At 41.4% G+C, this 24076-nt stretch overlaps 2 protein-coding genes across 6 annotated transcripts; one reads left to right on the top strand and one right to left on the bottom strand.

Moving 5' to 3' along the window:
- Positions 1-7567: 7567 nt before the first annotated feature.
- Positions 7568-16776, bottom strand: LOC142965485 (sialidase-1-like). Its single transcript, XM_076106437.1, has 7 exons — positions 16543-16776; positions 15505-15694; positions 13925-14187; positions 11879-12061; positions 10617-10836; positions 9391-9627; positions 7568-9286 (listed from the first exon to the last, which is right to left on the bottom strand). The coding sequence occupies exons 1-6, from the start codon at positions 16621-16623 to the stop codon at positions 9407-9409; spliced, it is 1158 nt and encodes a 385-aa protein (XP_075962552.1). The 5' UTR covers positions 16624-16776; the 3' UTR covers positions 7568-9286; positions 9391-9406.
- A 950-nt stretch (positions 16777-17726) lies between these two features.
- tmem268 (transmembrane protein 268) lies at positions 17727-24076 on the top strand. 5 transcript variants are annotated; one of them, XM_076106432.1, is made up of 9 exons: positions 17727-17870; positions 20193-20331; positions 20633-20727; positions 20820-20927; positions 21637-21789; positions 21973-22083; positions 22187-22276; positions 22537-22749; positions 23241-24076. In XM_076106432.1, exons 1-9 carry the CDS (start codon positions 17766-17768, stop codon positions 23403-23405), a joined length of 1179 nt encoding a protein of 392 aa, XP_075962547.1. In that variant the 5' UTR covers positions 17727-17765; the 3' UTR covers positions 23406-24076. The 5 variants fall into 5 exon arrangements, with proteins under 5 accessions (XP_075962547.1, XP_075962548.1, XP_075962551.1 ...); XM_076106433.1 differs by having other exon boundaries at positions 17751-17864; XM_076106436.1 differs by having other exon boundaries at positions 17771-17980.

The raw sequence follows: 24076 nt of genomic DNA, 5'->3' as shown, positions 1-24076 counted from the left end.
GCCATAATCATCAACATTAAAAGAAATAAACACTTGAAATATATCACCTTGTGTGTATATTTTCTCAATTCAAATGTATGAGTTTTAATTTGAAATATCTCTTAATTGGTACAGTAAAAATGTCTAATATTCAGTATGGGTGGAGTCAACGATGTCCTCAACACATACATGTCAGTCATTGTCTGGAATTATTGAGAAAAATATTTTTGTAGCACCTTAAATATTGTGATATTACCCATTTTTGTCCTGAACATATATGCATTAGTCGTTGTGTGGAATTATTGAGAAAAACATTTTTATAGCACCTTAAACATTTAAAAAATGTGCCATTTGAAGATACAAATTCAGTTCAGAGTTTTTGCTTCGTAAAATATCTTAATTGACAGTCAGTCAGGTATTATTAACTTCCAGCAACCCTCAAATCAAAGAATAAAGACACTTTACGCACAAGTTAGGTGTATTTTCCCTTTAACTCAGGAGATGCCGGTAGCATGTTTTATACTTAATGTGAATATAATTCATTTAATCTAATTTCATTATGCAATATGTATACTTTGTTGGCATCTTATTTTGAAAACCGGATGTTCGTCTGTAGAAAACCGGAAGTTTTCACGTTAATCTTTCCGCTAACTTTGCAAAATCTTTCGCTCGCTCCCGATCTGTGCCGTTTACCGTAAGTTTCAGCGTATAGGTGCACTACAATTTAAGTGTCTGCTGAGTTGACCACGGAGATCTGAGTGTCTGCTGACTTGACCGCAGTCAAATAGCTCGGTGCGCAATTCTATCAAAGTGGTGCGGAGTTTTCCCTGGTAGACTGTAGCGACGTTGCCCTTTGGGTTCGTTGAGCTGGTTTTCTGTAGTGCTGTGGCGAACGTGGTTGAAGCTTGCTTGGGAGCATGTCCGTGGTTTCAGGGGAGTTGCTAGCCTCTTAAGCTCGGAGCCGTTTTTTAGGTCTCTGAGCGAAAATGGCATAGCCCTACAAAACTGACCATAGTTCTGTAACTACAAGGTCGATTTTAATATTTTTTGTTGATATAATCAGATCACAACACCTGTGAGATAGTATAGATAGGTAATATTGTGTATATGTTGCTGGTTAATATAGTAAAATAAGACATTACACAGCTCAAATTGAAAATATTGAGGTTCGCCTGGAAAAAATGCACTTTCATTGATAAAAGGTTATTGAAATAATGCAGCCAGCTCCCTAAAACTTTCCCAAGTCATAGCATAACTGATCAGTAGTTATTAAATAAAGGTTAAAGTGGAATAAAGTGGAATAAAATGAAGAATAAGAGGCTTTAGTACAAAGCGGTCAAGCGAGGTCATCATTTTCGAACCAGCTGTTGCAGCTCTTACATTGTACTTTTATACACTATATAACTATATATTTCACTTTCTTTATCACTCATATGATTCAATACATCCAAATACAGATAATAGGAATCATATTCATATTCATAACATCATCAGAGCCAGTTTTGGCTGTCATCTGTAGGATTTTCTCAGTTCATGTGTGTGTATGTGGCTGGATCTCAGCCTATCCTCGGTCGATTTCAAAAAATAACCCCTCCTTCGACGCGTCAGAGTCTCAGGAAGACCTGTGTCGAATTTGGTGGTGATCGGCAAAAGTTTCAAGCAATAAAGTTGCCAGAAGTGACGCGTGTACCCCGGCGTAAATTTCCGGTCGCAGGCAGTCTGACCACTCGCCCAAGCCTGCTTGACCGCTCTTATTCTGGAAACAAGTCGGAAGTCAACAGTATGCAGTTGGCAACAATGACTACAGCTTTGGAACGGAAATTCTGCGAAGTTATTATCCATATTTTTCATAAAACTTGGGCGCATACCTACGATTTTTTTCGGCGGAGGGCAGCACGAAGGTACGTTTGACCACTCACAACTGTCCAGTGTTTATACGGATCGGAAAACAGAAGTTAGTTACGTGTTTGGCCACGTGTGCTAATGCTATTAAATGCATTGCATGACTTGGTAGCCGTTAGTATGAGGGTACAAACATTGATTTGCGGTACTCATAACGCCGATTTCTGGCCAGGATTTGGTGCTTTTATGCCACGATTTTTTTATGCTTATATGAGTAGCCTATAGTTGTGTTTGGAGTGTGTAAGAAGTGACTTATATGATGTTGTTGCTGTTTCATCCAAAAAAAAAAAGTAGCCACGTCCACACTACTGGCTAATAATCATGCTATTTTCCGCATTTGAGTTTGAGGAGTTCTGAGCCCGAGTGCCCCCAAATTTGGGGGCGTCGGGCTTAAGAGGCTCTAGCTTGCTAGTCGCTCTGCTAAACCAGCGGTCTTCAGTGCATAAATACCCACCACAAGTAGCTGCATGAAGACTATGGATGAGCTTAGTTAGCTGGGTTGATTTTTAGATAGCGGGGAGACTCCAAACCGGGGTGAGGATTATTCCTCATTGCGCACAAGGGGAACATTTGTGGCGTCTGTCTGGTTCGGCTATGTGCGTAAACGTGGATTTGCTCGATGGGTAGTCGTTGTAAATAGTGGAAATGTCTGAGGTTGAGGCGTTCATTGCCGCTCCATCTCAGGAGTTCCTGGATATAGGCACAAGAGAGCAGTTGCTCTTGATTGCAGATCATTATTCAGTGGTTGTTGTAGGGGATAAACGCGTCAAGGAGAACATTAAATATGCTATAAAGTCAAAATTGACCGAGATAGGACTTTTGTCTGGGGGTAAACAAGAGTCGTCTTCAATGTCTACTGCTGTATCTTTTCAAACTCATGGACTAACCTTTGAACAACAGAAGGAGATTTTGCTGTTGCAGATGGGACATGAGAAAAGTAAATATGAATTGGAGATGAAACATAACAAAAGTAAACATGAATTGGAAATTAACAAACAGATAGAAATTGAGAGACTCCGCCAGGAGTCAGAGACTGCAAAGATAGATCTGGAGAAATATCGTTTGTCTCTGGTCAGAGATGGCATATTGTCCGGTGAGGATCGGAGCGCGCAGGTGCCCAGGTCTGCTGTGGATCGCTTTGATGTTAGCAATTTGCGCTGGTTACCACCGTTTAATGAAAGGGATCCGGACACGTTCTTCGTGCTGTTTGAACGTGTAGCTAAGGCTAGAAACTGGCTCGATGCGGACTGTGCGCTTATGCTTCAGTGTGTCCTCTCAGGGAAAGCACAGGAAGCGTATTCCTCTTTGAGTCTGGAGGATAGCTCTAGCTATTCTAAAATAAAGTCGGCGGTGCTTAAAGTGTATGAGCTGGTGCCAGAGGCGTATCGCCAGCGTTTTAGGTCCTTAGAGAGGAAAAGTGGGCAGACATATGTGGAGTTGGTGAGAGACCTATCAACTCACTTCAAGCGATGGTTAACAGCCCTTGACATAGACACTTTTGAAGGTCTGTGTGAGTTGATGATTTTGGAGCAATTCAAAAATTTCCTTCCAGATCGCATTGCGACATATGTCATCGAACAAAGAAGCACAACTGCTGCTAATGCGGCCGTGTCAGCGGATGAATACGTGTTGCTTCATAAGAGCAGTTTCAGAGAGGGTTCTGTGGCTCGCGATGGTTTTGGTGGGCGGGGAAGTGGTTCTGACGCGGTTTCGCAGGAGATCCGTTCAAGGAAGGTGGGAGTTTTTAAGTCTGACTTTAGAGCAGGTGGCAGATTTGACAACAGTAATACCTGTAATTATTGTCGGGAGGAAGGACATTGGAAGGCAGATTGTCCTGCATTACAGGCTAAACTAAGGGATGTAAGATCTAATGTTAGGCCTGCTGCGTTTGCGGCTACGGTTAAAGACTGCTGTTTTGCTGAGGGGCTTACATCTCACTCTGAGGGGCTTACATCTCACTCTGAGGGGCTTACATCTCACTCTGAGGGGCTTACATCTCACTCTGAGGGGCTTACATCTCACTCTTGTGACCGGGGGGGGGGGGGGGTTTTGGCAGCTTATGCTCCTTTCATTCGAGGCGGATTTGTGTCACTTTTGGGAAGTGAGGTAAAGGTCCCAATAAAAATCTTGAGGGATACAGGTGCCTATGATTCGTATATCGTGGACTCTGTTTTGCCTTTGTATGAGGAGACGGACACTGGTGACTGTGTTCTCAGTCATGGGATTGGAGATTCTCCCTGTTCTGTTGCACAAGATGGTGCTTGACTGTGAGCTGGTTAAGGGTGAGATAGCTGTTGGTGTGCGTCCGGCGTTGCCTATTGAAGGTATACATTTTATTTTGGGCAACGGCTTGGCTGGTAGCAGGGTTTGGACGGACACTCTTCCCGCACCGGTGGTCACATGTTGTCCAATTGATTCTACGTCTGACGAGAGCTCCAGAATGTTGCCCGAGGTCTTTTCAACCTGCGTTTTTACACGAGCTATGAGCAAATCAGACCCTGACATGTCGTCTGACGACACGGTCAAGTTAGTTTTGGAGGTCCCATCTCTGTCAGAGCTTCCTGTGTCCCTGTCGCACAGTGAGGTAGTAGATGAGCAACGTGGGGATTCTTCTTTGAAAGAAATATTTGAGCGAGTTTTGCCTGTTTCTGAGATAAATAGTGCAGCCAATGGCTACTTCTTGCAGAACGAGGTGTTGTTCAGAAAATAGGTTCCCATGGGTGAGGATTGTGTGAAAAATGATATTTTCCAAATGGTGGTGCCAACTAAATTTCGTCCTTTTGTCTTGGAAGTAGCACATGACAAGTGTGGACACGTTGGAGTTCAGAAAACATACCTTAACATTCTGAAACATTTCTTTTGGCCGTGTGTCAAAAGGGATGTGGCCGCATACATTAAAACATGTCACGTATGCCAGCTAACAGGAAAACCAAATCAGAAGATCAAGCCGGTGCCACTGCAGCCTATCCCAGCTCTGAGTGAACCTTTTACACACCTCATTGTTGACTGTGTGGGTCCGTTGCCATGTTCCAAGTCTGGTTGTAAATATTTGCTCACAGTGATGTGCCAAACCACCAGGTACCCGGCTGCTTATCCGTTGAGGTCAATCACAACTAAAGCTGTGGTTAAGGCATTGTCACAATTCATTTCTATATTTGGCATTCCTAAGGTGGTCCAGAGTGACCAAGGGTCTAACTTCTCATCACATATGTTTCGGCAGGTGTTGAAGTTGTTGCACATTAAACAGAACCAATCATCTGCATATCATGCACAAAGCCAAGGAGCCTTGGAAAGGTTCCACCAGACCCTTAAGTCTCTTCTACGGGGATTTTGTACCGAGTTGGATAGAGACTGGGAAGAGGGGCTTCCATGGTTGATGTTGGCTGCGAGGGAGGCTGTACAGGAGAGTACAGGTTTTAGCCCAAATGAGTTGGTCTTTGGACATTCTGTGCGTGGTCCCTTGGCAGTACTGAAAGATGGCTGTGTGGATACTAAGTTGCCAGTGAGACTAGTGGACTATGTGAATGGTTTTAGACATCGTTTGTTTGTAGCTGGAAGTATGGCACAGGAAAGGTTGTCGGTATCGCAAATGAAAATGAAGAAGTTGTATGACCGACGTACAGAGCGACATGAGTTCAGTCCGGGAGACCAGGTTCTAGCACTTATGCCTATGGTTGGTTCGCCATTTCAGGCTAAGTACACAGGTCCATACACAGTCATGGAGAAAACGTCTGAGTTGAATTATGTCATTGCAATGCCAGAACGTAGGAAGGTCAAGCGTCTCTGCCACATAAATCTCCTGAAACCGTACTTCAGGCGTGTAGTGGACACTGACTTGGGTCAGGAGGTGAAAGATGGGGTTCATCCGGCTCTTGCGGTAGCTTCAGAGCTTTTGGTGCATGAGGGAGATGGGGTGCCAGAGCCTGATAGTCTCCTGTATCGGCGTTTGAAAAATTCAGAATCACTTGTTAATTTAGACAAGTTGCTGACTCATCTGCCGGAGGCAAAATGTGAAGAAATGTCTGAGTTGGTACACAAATATCCGTGTTTGTTTGGTGATATTCCTTCACAAACTGAGTGGGCGGAGCATGATATTGATGTTGGAGATGCTCAGCCAATTAAGCAGCACTTCTACCGTATGCCGCCAGTTAAACGTGAGTATTTGGACGCTGAGGTGGAGTACATGCTCCAAAATAACATCGCTGTACCTACGTTATCTAGTTATCTCCATGTATTTTGGTGCCCAAGCAGGATGGAACACCTAGATTCTGTACTGACATGAGGAAAGTGAATTCTGTGACAAAATCTGATTCTTTTCCTTTGCCACGTATGGATGACTGTATAGATCAGGTGGGGTCTGCAAAGTTTGTTAGCAAATTTGATTTGCTTAAAGGGTATTGGCAAGTTCCTTTGTCAAAGCGTGCGCAGGAAATTGCTGCATTTATCACACCGTCGAGTCTTTATTCCTATAAAGTGATGCCTTTTGGGTTGAAGAATGCCCCCGCGACATTTCAGCGGTTGATGAATCGTGTAGTTTCCGGATTGAAAGGTTGTGCGGTTTATCTGGATGATTTGGTCATTTACAGTGATACTTGGCATTCGCATCTTCAGCGCATTCGCGCACTGTTTGATCGTTTGGCAGAAGCACGGCTCACCATTAATTTGGCCAAATGTGACTTTGGCAAGGCTACAGTGACATACCTCGGTCGTGTGGTAGGACAGGGCCGTGTAGCCCCAGTTCAGGCCAAGGTCATGGCAATGGCCGGATATCCACAGCCCATGACAAAGGAGTTGCAAAGGTTTTTGGGTTTAGTGGGGTACTATAGGAGTTTTTGTAAAAACTTTTCGACTATTGTGTTTCCTCTCACTAAACTACTCAAGGTGAAGTTTGTCTGGTCGTCTGAATGTCAGGGGGCTTTTGATAATGTTAAATCTCTGTTGTGCTCTTCTCCCGTGCTAGCTGCTTCTTGTTTTGATAGAGCATTTATGCTCCAAGTAGATGCCAGCCAGGTGGGAGCAGGTGCCGTCTTGCTTCAGGATGACGACCAGGGATTGGTGAGGCCAGTCAGTTTTTTTCTCAAAGAAGTTTAACAAGTACCAGGGAAATTACTCTGTTATTGAGAAGGAGACTTTGTCGCTCATTTGGGCACTGCAACATTTTAATGTGTATGTAGGAACAGGAGAGCGGATTTTGGTGTATACAGATCACAATCCGTTGACGTTTTTGCATTCCATCAGATGCCCAAACCAGAGGCTGACACGATGGTCGTTGTTCCTTCAGGTTTACAACCTTGACATCAAACATATTAAAGGAAAAGACAATGTTATTGCTGATGCGTTGTCACGTGCACCGTTGCATTGATTAGCAGTATGCAGGTGATCCCTTGGGACACCGACTTTAAGGGGGGGGGGTGTGACGGCCCCTGTCTCTAATCACTGCAAGTATGCTTTTGTCCCTCTGTCCCTAGAGAGCAGATTACCTGATGCAGAGCACCTGGTCCAGGAACAGGGAGGGCATAAAAACCCTGCTCTAGCGTTGCTCGGGGCGGGTTTACTCTCCGGCGTACGTGGAGTGATCCCAGCCAGTTGCTGCCGGTTATTTTGGTTTTGGTTTCCTTTGGTTTCGCTGACAACACCCACACGCATTCACGGTGACACTACTGATGTTATTGATTGACACACTTCATAAAGTTAACTATTTCTTTATTTAGTCAAATAAACATTTTACGTTACCATCATTTGTTGTGTCTCTGCCGTATTTGTCATGGCCTAGGAGCCGGGTTATGACGATGTCCATAAATATTCACAAATAAGATACCTTGCGATATAATCTCACATCTAATGAACCACATCCTTCATGTCTTCGACATTTCTTTCCGCTGAGGTGGAAGATCAGATAAATGCTGCCAGAAGATTTGAAAAAAAACTTTTACTAATTTCATTTGATCTATGCGTTGAATTGTCTGGTAGTGTTCTTTGATTACCAAAGGAGTACTACATACTACTTTTATCCAGCGACATCATTTTCCCAAAACTACACAACCAACCAGTGTTACAGTATAAAGTCTTGTACAGTATACATTATTATGGTGCAGTGTGGCACGGGAAACACGTGTATGAATTTGTATCCCTTGTATGACCCCATTGATCCACATCTAGCCTTAAACGAACACATACGGTCTTTGCAGTAGATCGCACCAAATAATGACGAGTAGTACCAGATAAAGGTGTTCGGCTTATTGCACTCCTTTACTTTTGTTTTAATCAAAAATAAATGAAAAGGACGAAAAAATTGTAATACTGGACTCAATTGTCATCTAAAGAGCCGTCAACGGCTACTGGATAACTTCGTCAGATGGAAGCTGTTTAGGAACTCTAACATTAGCGTTCATCATCATTGCCCTTTATGCCTCCTGGCATGTAGGGCAGCAACACAAGTCTTCCACTCCCGTCTGTCCTGGGCGAAACCCATCACGTCTGGTTGTTTTTGATACTTTTTTTACGTGACAGAGCCGTTAACCCTGAGCCCAACCCCGAAACCTGGAGGACCAGGTGTCATAACAATAGATGATTCACATTTGTTTACACAATTTCTGGTTTTAAAAAGGCAGAACCAATTTTGGTCAGCATATATTCAATGCACACTCACCGCTTAATAAAAGCAATACTTATAATTACAAGCACAAAAGCCATACAACATTTTAAAACAGCCTACTTCAGTATGAAACTATATTATCTGAGAAAATAGGAATAATTTCACACCAGCATCAAACATACAGTGACTCTGTTTGTGAGGTGAATCACTGAAAGTCATTATTCTTCTTCGTCGTTGAAGACTGTGATGTGATACTTTAGTGTGGTATTATCGTACTGTATGAGGTGTTGTCAGCCTGGAAACAGCATGATTTAAGTCCCTTACTGGTTCATATCTTCATTTGTGTAAGAACAGGAAACTCACAAAATATTGTTAATGTGCAAAGGTTTTTAGCAAAAACACACACTTGGTAACGTATACAGAAACATGGACACGTGACTTGTGCCTTCAAGTGTGGTAATTGTAGAGAAAAGATAAAATAAGGAGACAATTCTCGAGACTGCACTTTCCATATTCAAATCACAAATCAAAACCCACCTTTACAGAACTGCTTTTAATGTGTGACGAATGTGTGTTCTATGTTTTTAGTGTTTAGCTTTTTTATGGTGATTTTAATGTTTGTAAAGTGCCATATAAATAAAATGTATTATTATTAAAATTGTATTTTAAGATCACCACAGCCCCAACACAACTCTTCATTCGTTCTGAGCTTTCCATTGTCCCGCTCTAAATATGAGTTTTTTCTTCCTGAGAAATTCATGGAGTGAAGAATAGCTTCCTGTTTCCCTTTCGCTCCAACATATCTGGAATCTGGGAGACAAACACAAGGAGACAAAATAAAAACAGGAGCCAGACTAACAGTAATGAGTTTTCCTGCATCGTACCTGTTGATGTTAATGAACTGATCTGCTTACCTTCCTTCCACATGCTCTACCGGCCACCATACAGGTGGATCTTAGCGAACGAGACGGTCTCACAATAGTTCTTGTGTCCCTTCTCGTAGATGACAAAGATGAACTTCCGGTCCTCCGGAGAGCCGCTGTTCAGTGATGTCATGCAGGAGTAGCCGCTGGGACCCGCCCATATCTGCGCAGCTTTTTTCACCCAAGAGTTACCATCAGTCAGCGACCAGCGTAAGGTCATGTTAACTCCTGAGGGGGATGAGGCAAGACGTTAGTATGATGTAATAATGATATTGATCTTTTTCTTTACAAGGACCTGAAGTAAACTGATTGTTTTGGCGTGCAGGAAAGCAGCAGCAGTGGTGGAAAGTAATTTAGTAAATTTCCTACGGTACTTCAGGTACTTTGAGGTTGAGTACTTCCTTTCTAAGTTACTATGTACTTCTACTCCACTTTATTTCAGGGGCAAATATCCATTACATTTATTTGATAGCTATAGTTACAAGTTACTTTACATATTCATATTTATCGTAAAAAAACAAATTATTAAGTCACGATATATCATGCGTTGTTATATATTACAGAACCAAACAGCATATAAAAACTAGAACTAGTGCTTTATGGTTGAATGCCTCTGCCAACATGTCAAGTCGCTGTTTACATCCATGTCTGTCCAAAATGTCATCGTTTCATCATTTCATCCTACAAATTGTCATAATTAGTATATGAATTCTTGGGTTATGGCCAAAAACGTGTTTTATCAGGTCATAGTGCCGTTTGACCACCAAAGTCTAATCAGTTCATCCTTGATTCCAGGTGGACGTTTCAGTCAAATTTGATGAAATTTCAGAGATATCGCGTTCATGAGAATGGTACAGGCGGAGGGACGGACAACCCGAAAACATAATGCCTCCAGCCATTTCTATCGTCTCCGAGGAGGCATATTAATACAATTAATAAAATGCTGCATTAATGTCTGTAATAATATTCCAATAAGAGTATATCTATGATAATAATACCTTCTGAAAGGGGTCCTTCCACCCAAAAAGTTTATTTCTGATAAATGAACTACATCTTGCTGTAAGTAATTTTTTAACTTTTGATGGAGGGACTTTTATTTGTAACAGGGCATGTTAACAGAATGGCCTCGCTACTTTAACTTCCACCACTGAGCCCCAGTGACACAGGTTAGGCAGGAAGAAGAAGAGAGTATGACTGTTAGTGTCAGCGGCTCTTACTGCTGTGCTCATTGGAGGGGTTGGTGAAGTAGAGCACTCCCTCTTTCACCAGAGCTCCGGCTGATACTGCAGAATCCACCAGCTCGTAGTCAAAGAACGTATTTTCAACGGGCAGGGTCAATCCGCCGTCAAGGCTGCGTATCACTATGCGACACCTACAGTGGTAGCTGTTCTGGTTCCGCACGTTGATGACGATGCTGCCGTCCGTCATCTCCACCGGCTGCAGGGGAGCAGAGAGGGTTACGCTTGACAGTGATGAAATGCTCTGTTATTAAAAGATTCATTGACTGGTATTTGATTAATTATGACAACTTGTTATCGCTGCAGTGAAGACATCACATAATGGTTAAGATAACTGCCAGGTGTTTTAAAGAATACAGTTCACAGCTGTGTTTCTTTTGGCCACTAGAGGACAGAAGAACTCCACAGCAAGCTGACCGATAAACGGAGCTATTAAAAGTTGTTCACATGACACACATGCAGCAGAAACAATACAACATTAGCACTCAGAGTCATATTCCTGCAAAATTGAAGTCTGATCCTCTCCATCTTCTTTTAGCTTTGTTTGTTTATTGCCTCCAACTCTTTTAACTGCGTCAAATCTGACTTCCTTCAACAACTATATGCTAACTTTGTCTGCTGTTTGGTGCTGGAGAGGCAGTGTTCAGTAGGTTGATCATATGATTATATAATGTTTTTTTAGATTCATAAAATATCTGACGGAAACTGGGTTGATAAGAGCATTTAGGCTGAACCATAGAGTGTATTTGCGAGGCATGAAACCAAAACAAAGAACCAAAACAGGCTAAAAAGGTCGGTAGAGCTTCAAAGTTGGGTGATAATTCCTGGTGTGTTTCATATAACATAAATACATTTGATCCATTATTATGACAAAAAAATATATATGGCTGGAGCGTTAATGAAATTATATTTTTAGAGCAGAATATGATGCATTTACAGCTGTGTAGATCTTCAATATGGGGTGAGGGTACAACACAAAGGAGAGGTCGCTCAAAAATGCAACGGGCTATTGGGGCAGCAGCTATTTACAGGATGCTGCTGATGAGCTTGTGACTAGATAACTGAGACTCTGTGTGGAGACTTTGCTAATTCTAAGATATTTGAATGCTTTGTTGTTATTGCCGGCAACAGACGACTTGTTAGAGGATAACATTAAGTGTCCCTTTCAGCCAACCTCTTGATTCCTACAGTGAGCTGTCAAAGTAGACCAGCATGGCGCGATCCACAAGCAGGAGGCGTACCTGGCACTCGTCGGGGTCGAAGTCCTGTGCCCTCTTCTGCTGGTTGTAAGGGATGCTTTTCAGCACGCCGCCGTTGTACCAGTTCTGTCCGTGGTCGTCACTCAGGATGCAGAAAACTCCGTTTGCCGCCAATGTCCCATGACCACACACCACCAACCTCCCCTTAGCTGGGTTGTAGCGCTTCTGCAGTGCAAAGACACAAAAAAATGTGGACTCAGCAAACAAAAAACAAAGGTGCTGACTTGATTCTTAAATACAAAATACATATAACTCTGAAAATGATTTAAGATAACTTTTTACTGGTTCTCAGAGGGGAAATTCAGGGAAATTACAAGGTAAGAGTGACACACTGTCAGACAGATACAGTATATGGAAACAGCGTACTCTAGAATAATACACATGATTAAATAATGACTTAGTGTTTTTCTGTATCAATATAGAAATGTAATATAGTGTATGATGAAATAGAACAGTATAACATGAACATAATGTAGTATGGGATCTAAAAATAAAAACACAGGGTTACTTCACATGATCAAAATTAAAGAAAAAAAAGAAATTGCTAAAGCCAGGCCGTGCCTCCTGTTTTCCCGTTTCCTGTGTGTGTGTGTGTGTGTGTGTGTGTGTGTGTGGTATGGGCGTGTCTCCAACCTGGTCTCCTCCCGGCTCCCTCCTGATTGAGATTCATTCACCTTACCTGCCCAAGTCAACCCAGCTGCCTTCCATCAACTTATCTACTCAACAGTTTATCTACCCGGGTTTCACATCCACTTTTCGCCAGATCGTTGTTACAACCTCCGTGGTATCTTGTTTGTTCTCAGCCGCTCAGTATTATTAGATTCTCAGTTTATCCAACTGTTTTCTGTTGTACGTACCTTGTCTTTCTGTGCCTGCAGTTTGGATCATCCTCCCGGCTCCCCAGTCTGCCTGCCCTGCCTTGTTCTGCCCGGTTTCCCACCCTCGCCCTCTCGTCCTTGGTTCCCCGCTGCTCCATTACATTTTTCCCTTTGTGTCCTCCCGGAATAAAACTCTGATACACTCTCTTACTCCCTGGTCTGTGTCTGCGTTTGGGTTCCACCACCACACCCCGGGACAGAAATAATGGATATTGGCTCTAGAAAAAGATGATACATCATTCTTAAAATGTGTTCAAAGTAATGTGTAATGCTACAAAGACATCAACATATTGTGAAACAACAAACCATAATAATTATCCACATTCTGAGCTATTCAGATGCTCAACTCAGACTATGGAGAAGGATAAGCAATTAGTTTGCACAATCACAATAAAACACCCTCCGATTATATAATGATTCTGTTGTGGCAACCATTTAAATTGCACTGCTGTCAGTTTTGAATGCGTGCTTTTTTTAAAGAGGCCAAAAATAAAAAGTTTGAAAGTATTTGTCAGCCCTCTACTTCCAGTGTAGCAGTGGGCAAAATGTTTTTTTTGTTGGTTTTAACTTGTGACTGCTGTTCCTCTTTGTGCTAGTTGTTCTTGAAAGAATGTGCCAACAATACACTGTAGCTGCAGATTATTTGGTCGTGTGGCCTCAAAGAACTGCCAAATCTGGTTTCTTCTATAGCTGATAAATGCTGACATTAAAAGCAGAAAGACACACCTTAGTTTGTGTCAGATTTCCTAATCGTGATTAAGTTACTTCTGACTTTCAATATTCAATGTATTATCCAATAAACAATTTAAATTAAATGACTGGATCAGTCAAATTCAAACACAAAATTATGTCTAACGCATGTCTATAGCATAATTGTAATACTTAGTTGTGACGAAGCTGTATGAACTGAGATCATAATATTCCTGTAGGGAGCAGATAAGGTTTTTGTGTTTCTCCAACACCACAGAGATGTCTGCCTTTAAAATCTCTCCACCTGTACATGAATGACTCACCCTGTCAATAGCTTATAATCACAATATGGGACATTTATGCAGCACAGAGGTAATTTAGCTTAAATTTGATCTCACTTCACAATTAGGAAGCAGCTCAGCAGCAGCTTTCCACGTCATACTGTATCGTCCTGTCTCACCTGGATGCCGAAGCCCGGCCCGGGAATAAAGCTCTTCACTCCGAGCTGGACCGACAGGTTTCTGGGCTGACTCCAGCTGAGGCCGTCGTCCCAGCTCTCCACCATCATGGTGCTGGACGGGTTGCATTTACGGTGGTAGAAGCAGATGTCGTAGACCAGAATCACAGAGCCCACTTCCTCGTCCACCACCACGGAGCCCAGGTTCAGGCCATCCGGCTTCTCTCCATCATCGACTATGAAGGAGGTCGGGGACCAGGTGGCTCCTGGAGGGACGGAGGAGGAACAGGAGAGGATTCAGACATAAATCAAGACTACTTTTACACCAAATTGTATATGTTTGCCACATATTCTAAAAGAAAAATACATTCCTTTAAGTATTTTGGTTATTGAACTTTCCAGTCAAACATCCCAACATCTGTTTCTTTCAAGTTTTCATCCTCAAATTTGGTTTTAGTCTCTTTATATTCCTGCTCTCTTGCACCCTTTGCAGTAAGGTAGTGCTTCAAGCCATTTATTTGACCGCAATCAATGCATATATATATATATATATACAAAGTTTGTATCCTCAAGCAGTTGTTGTCACGATCTTGGTTTCGGTTAAATTTGTTTCCTGTTTTATTTTGAAGTTCCCTGCCTCTTGTGTCCCGTGTTCACTTCACTTCCTGCCTTTGTATGTTTTCCCTCCACTGTAATTGTCTGCCCCGCCCCTGATTGAATCCACCTGTGTCTAATCACCTACACCTGCCCAGTGTATTTAAACCCTGTGTTCCCTCGTCTCTGATTCGGTTCATCTGCTGTGTTCCTGTTAAGCGTCCTTGTGCACATGTCTGTCTAGCTGGTCATGGTGCCTGATGTTTTGCCTGTTGGATTTTACAGTTACTCATTTTTAGGAAGTATGTTTTTGTTTTGGATATTTTTTTATTAAAATCACCATTTATCATCATTCTGTGTCTACCTACATTTGGGTCCATACCCAGTTGTCTTTTTGCCCCACCGTGACAGTTGTGTTACTTTTTGTGTCACAAAATGCTGATTCAAATGTGTACACTTGTAAAATCCTTTTCAGAAATGCCTCTAAAACAATGCGTCCATTCATTTCATACAAATAATCAGTTTGGACAAACGCGTAAATGTGAATATCTTTGTTTTTGTCTTGATGCTTTTATGTTTTTGTGTGTTTTTATATTTTCAACTTTAAGCTTATTTTTTGTAATCAGGTCTGTGTTGCAATGAGTAGGGCTGTAGAAAAAAAGCAGAACATGACCTTGTTTGGTAATGTTTTCTGATAAATTTGACATAAATAAATGTATGTAACGAATGAAAATATGGTTTATTGATTAAGTTTCAGAAAGTAAGAAGACGGTTATAGTTCTGACTGACGGTGACTTTATTTGTCACAAAATTAACCAGGAAATTACAGAAAGGGTAAGTGATTATTATATATTATTTTGTACTTTTCTCTCCCTTTGTCACTTATGTATTCCCTGTATACTTATAACTACTGTTAGTGTATGTTTATATATATATATATTTATATTTCGGACTATTTCTGATGCTATGACTGTCCTTGTTGTCCTTGCCTTTGTCCATGGACCGCCGCATTGCGATGAACTTTGCTCCCATGTCGCCTGATGATGACTTCCTGGCCTCTGTGAAAGCCAGCAGGCTTCCCTTTGGGGTGAAGGTGAGCAGGGGGATCCTGTAGGTGTCCACCTCCCCCATGACGCCGCTCACCCACAACAGCTGCTCGTCATACAGCAGAGGTTCAATCTGGACAGCAGAGAAAGGCGAGACAAGAAAAGGAAGAGAGGCTGAGTTAGCAACACAGTCAGGTGACACCAGCAGGTGATCACACTTTCAATTCAGGAAGCAGTCCTTTCGTTCATCTATTTCACACTGCAAGAGCTCCTCCCTCCCATTACTGTGAACAGTATAGGCTTCCACTTTGTGGTACTCTACTTGAGTATTTTCATTTTAAACTACTTTACTCCACTATACCTAAAATATTGTACTTTGTATTCCACTAAATTTATTTGACTGCTACAGATCAATGTTTGACAAACAAAACGAGATCAGTGTATAAAATGCAATGCTTTCATCTCCATTCATCCATTTCTGAAAATGAGTCTTGAATCCACAAGTGAGTTGCATGTGAAACATAACTACTCAAAAAAATATATTGTAAAGTAAAAATTATGCTGTTGTAATAACTACCCAAAGGTATATAAAGCATTTAAATCGGCTAGATTATAACATTAAAGTACTGGTTACATGTTAAGCATCAATAATAATAGTGCAGTAAAGTAGTTGTATAACACTGACTGATACAACGCAGACTTTTATTTTGAAAATATTGTGCTGAGTTTCCTGTTTTAACTTAAATTTTAAAAGCATATATTTTATTTGTAACTCGGGATTTCATGGTGTGGTCACTACTATCACTACTTTTAAATTTGAATAGTTATTCCTCCACTCACTATAATGCATGCATGCCTAGGCTGGACACGTCAGTGAAATCAATGCTGAATCAACACTTTTGACAGCTTCTACAACTCGTGTTCCAACAACACGGAAACTAGATTGTGTTACGTATTTATATGATACTTTGTTTACTGTACCTGTTCAGGGCTGATACAAACACAGGAAGACATCAGGAAGAGCAGCAACGACAGTGCAGCAAGTCGGCTTCCTGTCTCCATGACTGATCCACGTCCTGAGAACTTCTTCTTTATGCCGACTGAGAAATAATATCAGTTATTACACAGAAGGTGAGATTCGAAATAAATCTCCAAAACTAAAAACGGACAGAAGTAAAGGCGGAAATGCTCCCCTCAGCTCGATACCACGGCATATAGCTAGTAAGTCATGTGACCAAGGAGGGCGGTCACATTTTAAACATTCGACATTCTACAGTACGGATCAGACAATGTCCTTCCTGCATGAAAACAATGTACTGTAACCCATGTACAAGGCTGGTAATACATGGCGATTCTGTAATAAAATAGGCTATCCGAGTAGAGTGGAGTTCAGACAGACAGACAGACTCCAATATGAAATCGCATTCAATTGTAGTGTCATAACAATAGGAGATTCACATTTATTTTACACAATTTCTGGTTTTAAAAAGGCAGAACCAATTTTGGTCAGCATATATTCAATGCACACTCACCGCTTAATAAAAGCAATACTTGTAATTACAAGCACAGACCCAAAAAACATTTTAAAGCAGCCTACTTCAGTATGAAACTATATTATCTGAGAAAATACTTTACACCAGCATCAGACATACAGTGAATATGTTTGTGAGGTGAACTACTGAACTGATTCTTCTTCGCCGTGGAAGACTGTGATGTGATACTTTAGTGTGGTATTATCGTACTGTATGATATGTCAGCCTTGAAACAGCATGATTTAAGTTCCATTGCTGCCTCATATCTTTATTTATGTAAGAACAGGAAACTCACAAAATATTTTGAATGTCAGAATCTGAACCGTTTATTGCCAGGTACGTTACACATACAAGGAATTTGACTTGGTGAATGGTGCATAACAATATACAATAAACACAGTGCAATAATCGAGACGTAATTTAGAAATGGAAAAATATTAAAACAAGCAAACAGATACAGTCAAACAGTACTTTAAAACAAGTATATTATAAAAGTGGCAAGTCTATTTAAATATAGAAACATAAAGGATGTGCATCACACGTCCCACCTCAAAATAAAGCGTGAATAAGCTTTCTTCATTAGCATCAAACATTTCTATAGGGTTGAATTTGTTGAGCTGTGAACCAAAAACCACATTCCTGTAGTCATGAGGCCCAGCTGATCTGAGTCACATGCTGAGAGAGAGCGAGAGCGAAAGCGCGAGAGAGAGAAGAGAGAGAGAAGAGAGAGAGAGAGAGAGAAGAAGAAACTCTGCTGAGAAACATTTGACGGTGAAGGTAACATACACAACAGTCTGTATGCGCAGCCAGGAATAAAGTTGTGTGTGGACCCAGAAGGGAATACAATCATTCAAGCTTTGTTGACATGATGGACTTTCATCTAAAATGCAGGTAACATGTGTTTGTTAATGTGAGATATGGACTTTTGGTTTCATTTATGTTGGTTTCAGGACCTTAAAGTCTTAGAGGTGTGTTGGATAGCCAAAGAAAAACACAGATATGTGACATGGCTTTCCCTTTTCTGTTCTTGTACGTCCAATGAGAGCTTTTAATTACATAGAAATTCAACATTTTGGAGATTAACTATTGTAAACATGGCATCCCTGATCAACATGCAAATATCTGTTCAACTAAAAAAAACAACGTTATTCTTCTGCAGGAATTGCCCCCTAAATATATACAAATACAAAGTGATTAGGTTCAGCATTACACACATGGGCGTGAAAACATGACAAGATGCAATTTTAAGATAAGAGATTGTGGGTTGAGTTTTTACTGTTAAGCTCAAGACATCTGCGCTGTTACTGATGAAGTACTGCTGTCTGTGTTTGAATGCAGCCTTCTGCTTGCATGCCACAACAATAATATTTGGTGTTTTTCTCCTCTTGAGCAGGTGCAGTGTAAGCAGCAAATGATACATTGTCCTCAGTCAATGTGACTTTATTTACATGCAAGGTAGTTAAAATGAGTAGTAAAGGCCTGTAGAGGAGGGCTGTGTAAAGAGAGGGCTGAGAAAAAGGTCGAAGGGGACAGCGTAATATCACAACTGCAGCATTGAGTTTTCACACTTCAGTGCTAAAATGTGGCTCAGTCACAGGCATGCAGGCGAGAGCACAAGAAGGAAGCGGACCCAGAGAGAACTGGGTTTGACTGTAAGTAGCATCTCTTTAGTTTTATCACAGGAAGTCTGCTGTGGAGGAGCAGAGTCACGACTAAAGATACCCTTTATCCTCTATTAACAGACTGAGCCACACTGACACGATAAAAGATGACATTCTGGAGATTTTAGTCTAAAGGCAGTGCAGATACGGGCAACAGTAACAGGCTTATAAAAATGCAAATTCGCTTAAATTGTCCCCTCACAACTGAATCCATCCAATAAGAGGGTAATAGCCTCTTAATGTCACTGCAGTGAAGGCCAGCAGCTATGAAAGCAGAAGTTATCTGGTTTCCTGCAGGTTACGAGACTTTCTTCCCTTCTTTAAATAAACTGGGCATTTTTATCAGAGCTAAAGGCTGTGGTTTACTTGAAAGGCTCTTTAGAAAGAGATAACACTCGCCTGGCATGACTGCCCTGCTTCTTCAGACGTGACATGCTTAACCTATCAATTACCAGCGGTTCCAGACCTTTCATCAAGTCACATGATCTCAAGCAGGCTTACGCCTCATCTGTGGGCTACCATTGGTCATGGTTTATATGACTGGGGCCTAAACTGGATGTTAATTAACACTTTTATTTATGTAACAGTTGGTACAGTCCCAATAGTTTTTTCATACAATATAATCTTAATTTTATAGGCTGCTTTATTCCAGTTTGCACTGCTAACAGTTAGGCTACTTCTTGGAGTGACAGAGGATCCATGGCTACTTGTAGCTTCCGCTTACTAATTCAACTGTGTATCCATTACTTTCAGCTCACTATTTCAACTGTTTAACCATTAGTTTAAGCAATTGCAATCATTTCAACCTTTATTATTACTTTCAGTTAACTATTTAAACTTTTTATCTGTACCTTTGATGCTAGCTAACTATATCAACTGTTTATACTTACCTTTGACACCAGCTAACTATTTGATGTAACCCGAGGTGTTAAAACTCCCCGTCTATTGTAAATAGTTGGGGTTCCCACATACCCCCATAGCAGCTGCAGAAGTAACCCCTGGGGTGTGCCTCTGGTTGGGAATCGTTGTGTTAGGAAACCCCTTCAGATACATAAATGTACACCATAAGTCTACTTTATTCAACATGTTTGAATATGCTGCCTCACTAAGTTCCTCCAAATTGTTACACAACAACATGGCTCCTGAATAATCTAGGTGTCAACTTCCTGTATCAGTCACGATGACGTGTTTTCATGTTCTGGCACAGACAAGCTTTTACACCATAACCTCTGTTACAGTCTTTTTTTGTGACCTCATTGTCTTTAATGTCATTGCCAAATGAAACATTCTGTCACATGAAACCACTGGATCCTCTTTTTTTCCAGACTTGAAATTAAAGTTTCAGAATCGTGAAATGGTCTGTTTTCAGTAACTGCTTCCTCTTATCAGTGTTGGTGACTTTATTCTCAGATTGTCTCATGCGCCGTTTCTTTTTTAGGACGTGGTTACCTCTGAGATGATGGAGGACAAGAGCGGAGTATGTCATGTGATGGAAGAGAATCAGGTGGATGTGCAGATCACACAAGCCAAAGCTCAGCCCCAGCAGGCCGACAACCACAGACCCAACTGGGCAAATGGTAAACAGCTGCCTCTTTATTCGTTTCATTGGGTGAATTGTGCTGCAAAGAACTCTCCATTTACTCGCAGTGTCATATTTATGAGATGATCAGGAGGTCTCTTTTGGTGAGTGTTTGACTGCCACTTTTCACTGCTGCTATATTGCTTTTACTTCTTATTACATACCTCCATTTTCTTCTTTGTTATTTTCTAAAATAAAGTGTTTCAGACAAGTGCAGGTTCTTGTCACACTTCTATTTCCAGCATATATGTAATGATGATCCTATAGTGGATTACTCTTTCTCTCTCATTTGCTCTCAGGTCAGTGTGTTTTGGCGATGCCAAGCTGTTCGATGCTCAACCCGAGCTTTGATCTGTCTCTGTGCCGTGCCAAACTGGAGAACGATGGCTTTCAGGTCGGCACACACACATATACAGTACGACCTGCTGTGGCACTGCAACATTCAGAAATCTTAATTGAGGTTGTTAATTTGTTTCATTTTTTTAGATTCCTGCCGGAGACATGGAGGCTCCACTGAAGACAGCTCTGGACGTTCCCTCAGTCAGGAGATACCTGGTTTTCAACTCCGCTCTCTTCCATTTTATAATGGCACCGGTATGTCGTACAGCTCTCTGTCCAATCCAGTGTAGCTCTAGAAAACCACAGGTTGCTTTGCTCCACAGCTGGAGCCGTAGGAGGCAATTAGCTTTGTTTAGCATTAAAGCTGGAAGTTAAAAAATCTGCCTACCAGCACCTCTGAAGCCTCTTAATTCCCTCATTAAATCTTGTTTGATTAATCCTTACACTTTTTTTTAAGTGTTACAAAGAATGATATGCTTAAACTATTTCTAGAAGAACAGAGACAAACAAACTTATAGCTTATTTGTGATCTTTGGATAAATCCAGGCTAGCTGTTTCTGCCTGCTTTCAGTCTTTATGCTAAGCTAAGCGGCTCCCACTCTGTAGTGAATGGACCAATCATCATCAATGCCTAGTGATTGAGATCTGAGTGTGCATGTCCTGTCACTGAACAACACTGCTGATTCATTAGCTGATGCAATTTCCTGTTTGTTTTAAGTCTTGTCTCTATTATTTCAAATGCCTTATGTTGGTTTTTAACTTTTTGCAGTTTGGTTTCTAAGTCTGTTATTTTTTGCATTTACGTGTGAAACTTTTATGCTGCAGTCTTGGCCAGAAAATCTCTTCACGGCAAGAAGGCAAATAGGCATATTTCCCAAAATGTAGAACTGTTTCTTAAATGCTAGCTGCAAGTTGCTGATATTTTATGCTTTCAGTATTCAAGTTAATATTTCTTCCTCTATAGGTGCTGTATGTGGTGCTGTGGTGCGCCGTGTTCTCCACCCTCCACCTCTATATCACCGTCAATGACTACTGGGTGCTCTGCCTCTCTGTCAGCCTCGTCTCCATCTTCCTCACCACTGTCATCATCTTCATCCTCCACTGCAGTAACAAGGAGGTAAGGAACGAGTCTGTTACCATACAATTAGTTTACAGTATATGCTGACATTTTCATTTGAAATATCTTACATCCGAGTTTGACATCATCTGAAGAGGATTTCTTTCAATCCTTGAATAAATCAAAAAAACGTCAAATGTGGAATAAATGATTCTCAAACATCTTTGTCCATTTCTATGTCAGATCAACATGAACGTCGACGTTCGGTTAATCCAGGTGAATGAGAGGCTGGTGAAACACAAGCTGCTGGTGGCCGTGGCCGACTGGGTGCAGTCCTGCACTGGAAACATGCAGGTTATTCTCATGAAATCAACTGCAACTGTGAGAATATCAGGTTCCGTATGTCGGCAACACAACAATGATGCTGTTGTACTCGTCTCTCTGTGTCTCTCTGCAGCTGTACTTTGTGTTTTGGGACATGTCCCGCTGTCTGAGCGCACTGACTGAAACTTTAGAGGAGCGCAGCTTTGTGGAGAATGACACCCAGGTGAGTGAGTCAAGTAGGCCTACATCTGTCCCTCTGTTTGTTCTCCTGCTGCTTTATCGATTTTTTTTTCTTGTGCTCCCATGTTAGTCCTCCCTCAAAATCAATAGAAACACAAATTCTAGCTGCTGTTGAAAGGATGTATATTTCTATATCATCTGGCAAACAGAAGCTTAGCCCTTGAAGGACAGTATCACATTTCATGGCTTCCGTTTTCGCAGCGTGGAGGAAGTTTCAAACGAACAATGTGTCACTTTCCCCAGATCAAACTGAAGAAGAAAATGTCGCATCTCGTTCTTGTGACCGAGGATGCGGCTGTTGACTCCGAGGTCGAAGGGTCAGATGTGGACTCAAGTGAACAGAGGCCTCTGCTGAGACATGATGACACTGGCTGCAGGACCTCATCCAGCCGGCATGAGGGAGCCAAAGACACCACCAACTACAACCTTATCCCTGATGCGGCGTTACCTGCTCAGGTAAAGAGATATGATGCTGCAAGACGACTTTATTCCCACACTGAGGGAATTTATATTACAGAAGTGGTATTGTTTCATTATCGATACATCAGAATTAGCAATACATTCGCTGATACACAGAAAGAAATTGGAAAGTTAATCAATTAAGGTTTTGTTTGTACAGGAGCAAGTATGTGGAGTTAATATTGAACAAATCATTTATGGCTTGCTAATTAGGCAACTAAGCAATTAGACTGGTTTAAACCTGAGCAGGTCTTTATTCATACGTTCACTCAGGATGTGTCCTGATTGGTTAATTGGAACAAATTTGACTCCAAAAATACTCCACATAGTCCTGCTCCTCTACATGTGAGTGAATGAAGTTTCCTCCTTTGCACGTTTAATTATATAAAGTAGTTTCAGTACCACCACCAATCGTGCTTTTTCGCTCCTCATTTTTAGGGTGAAAGCAGGTTACTACAACTTCTAAGTGTTGATGTATTTCTTTGCAGGCTAAAGCCTACCAGCTTCTGATGACCTACAGTGCCGCTTATGTGAGGCTGCTGGTGTCCGAGAGGCTGTCAGGACCCTCACACTACCGCCTACAGCCTCGGAGGAATCACTGCTCCACCGCCCATCTCTGTCTCTGCCAGTACATCAAAAAGAAGATCCTTTGATAACAGAACCAGAGTCAGACCAGGAACTTTGAACTGTTGGACTACACTTTTCTTTCTTTTTTTCGAGACTTTTGCTTTGCGCGCATGCCCTTGAACAGACAAACTGACACGTAGGAGCATTTCCTCTGGAGCATTATGTTGTTTTGATCAAATCAAGGATCTGTTTGGAGCTTCACACTCTGGATTTCTGTCGGCAGGCTCCTGTGCTGCTGTCTCCATGCCAGCTCTGTGTTTGCATCGTTCATTTGGTCCAAACAATTTCTGCACTGTGCCAAACGCTGTCTGATCCACCTGTAACAATATTTGCACTCTTGTACACATAACAATCATGGCTTTAGTAACTGTTAACTGTTAGCTATTAGGATTTTACATAAAAAATGTATGATAACCTGATCAAATACAACACAATATCAAACTAGTGGTTTTATATATTTTTGGCTTGTGACCTTTTACTAAAAGTTAGTGTCTAGTCAACCAGTACTTTTACTTCTGATTCTTTAAGTACATTTGGCTAATGAAACCTCTTTCCTTTTACTTAGTAGGAGTTTGACAGTGGTAGAAGAGGTTTTCAGATGTTTTATACATTTTATTTAGTAAAAATATGTAAAAAAGTAATATTGTAAAAAATACGTATTTTAAAGTATGAAAATAAAAAGCACTCTGCAGCAGAA

This window comes from Anarhichas minor, unplaced genomic scaffold (assembly GCF_050575085.1).
Source record: "Anarhichas minor isolate MPS153535 unplaced genomic scaffold, ASM5057508v1 ptg000033l, whole genome shotgun sequence".
NCBI classification, from domain to species: Eukaryota; Metazoa; Chordata; class Actinopteri; order Perciformes; family Anarhichadidae; genus Anarhichas; species Anarhichas minor.
This window is presented reverse-complemented; position numbering and strand designations above follow the sequence as displayed.

Excerpts from the sequence above, each read along its gene's own strand:
- LOC142965485 (XM_076106437.1), bottom strand. The coding sequence starts at position 16,623 with ATGGAGACAGGAAGCCGACTTGCTGCACTGTCGTTGCTGCTCTTCCTG. Across the intron at positions 14,188-15,504 it reads GCGGCGGTCCATGGACAAAG|GAGCCACCTGGTCCCCGACC; the intron begins GCAAGGACAACA and ends CCGTCCCTCCAG. Across the intron at positions 12,062-13,924 it reads GGCCGGGCTTCGGCATCCAG|AAGCGCTACAACCCAGCTAA; the intron begins GTGAGACAGGAC and ends TTTGCACTGCAG.
- tmem268 (XM_076106432.1), top strand. The coding sequence starts at position 17,766 with ATGCTGAGAGAGAGCGAGAGCGAAAGCGCGAGAGAGAGAAGAGAGAGA. Across the intron at positions 22,084-22,186 it reads CCTGCACTGGAAACATGCAG|CTGTACTTTGTGTTTTGGGA; the intron begins GTTATTCTCATG and ends GTCTCTCTGCAG. Across the intron at positions 22,277-22,536 it reads TTGTGGAGAATGACACCCAG|ATCAAACTGAAGAAGAAAAT; the intron begins GTGAGTGAGTCA and ends CACTTTCCCCAG.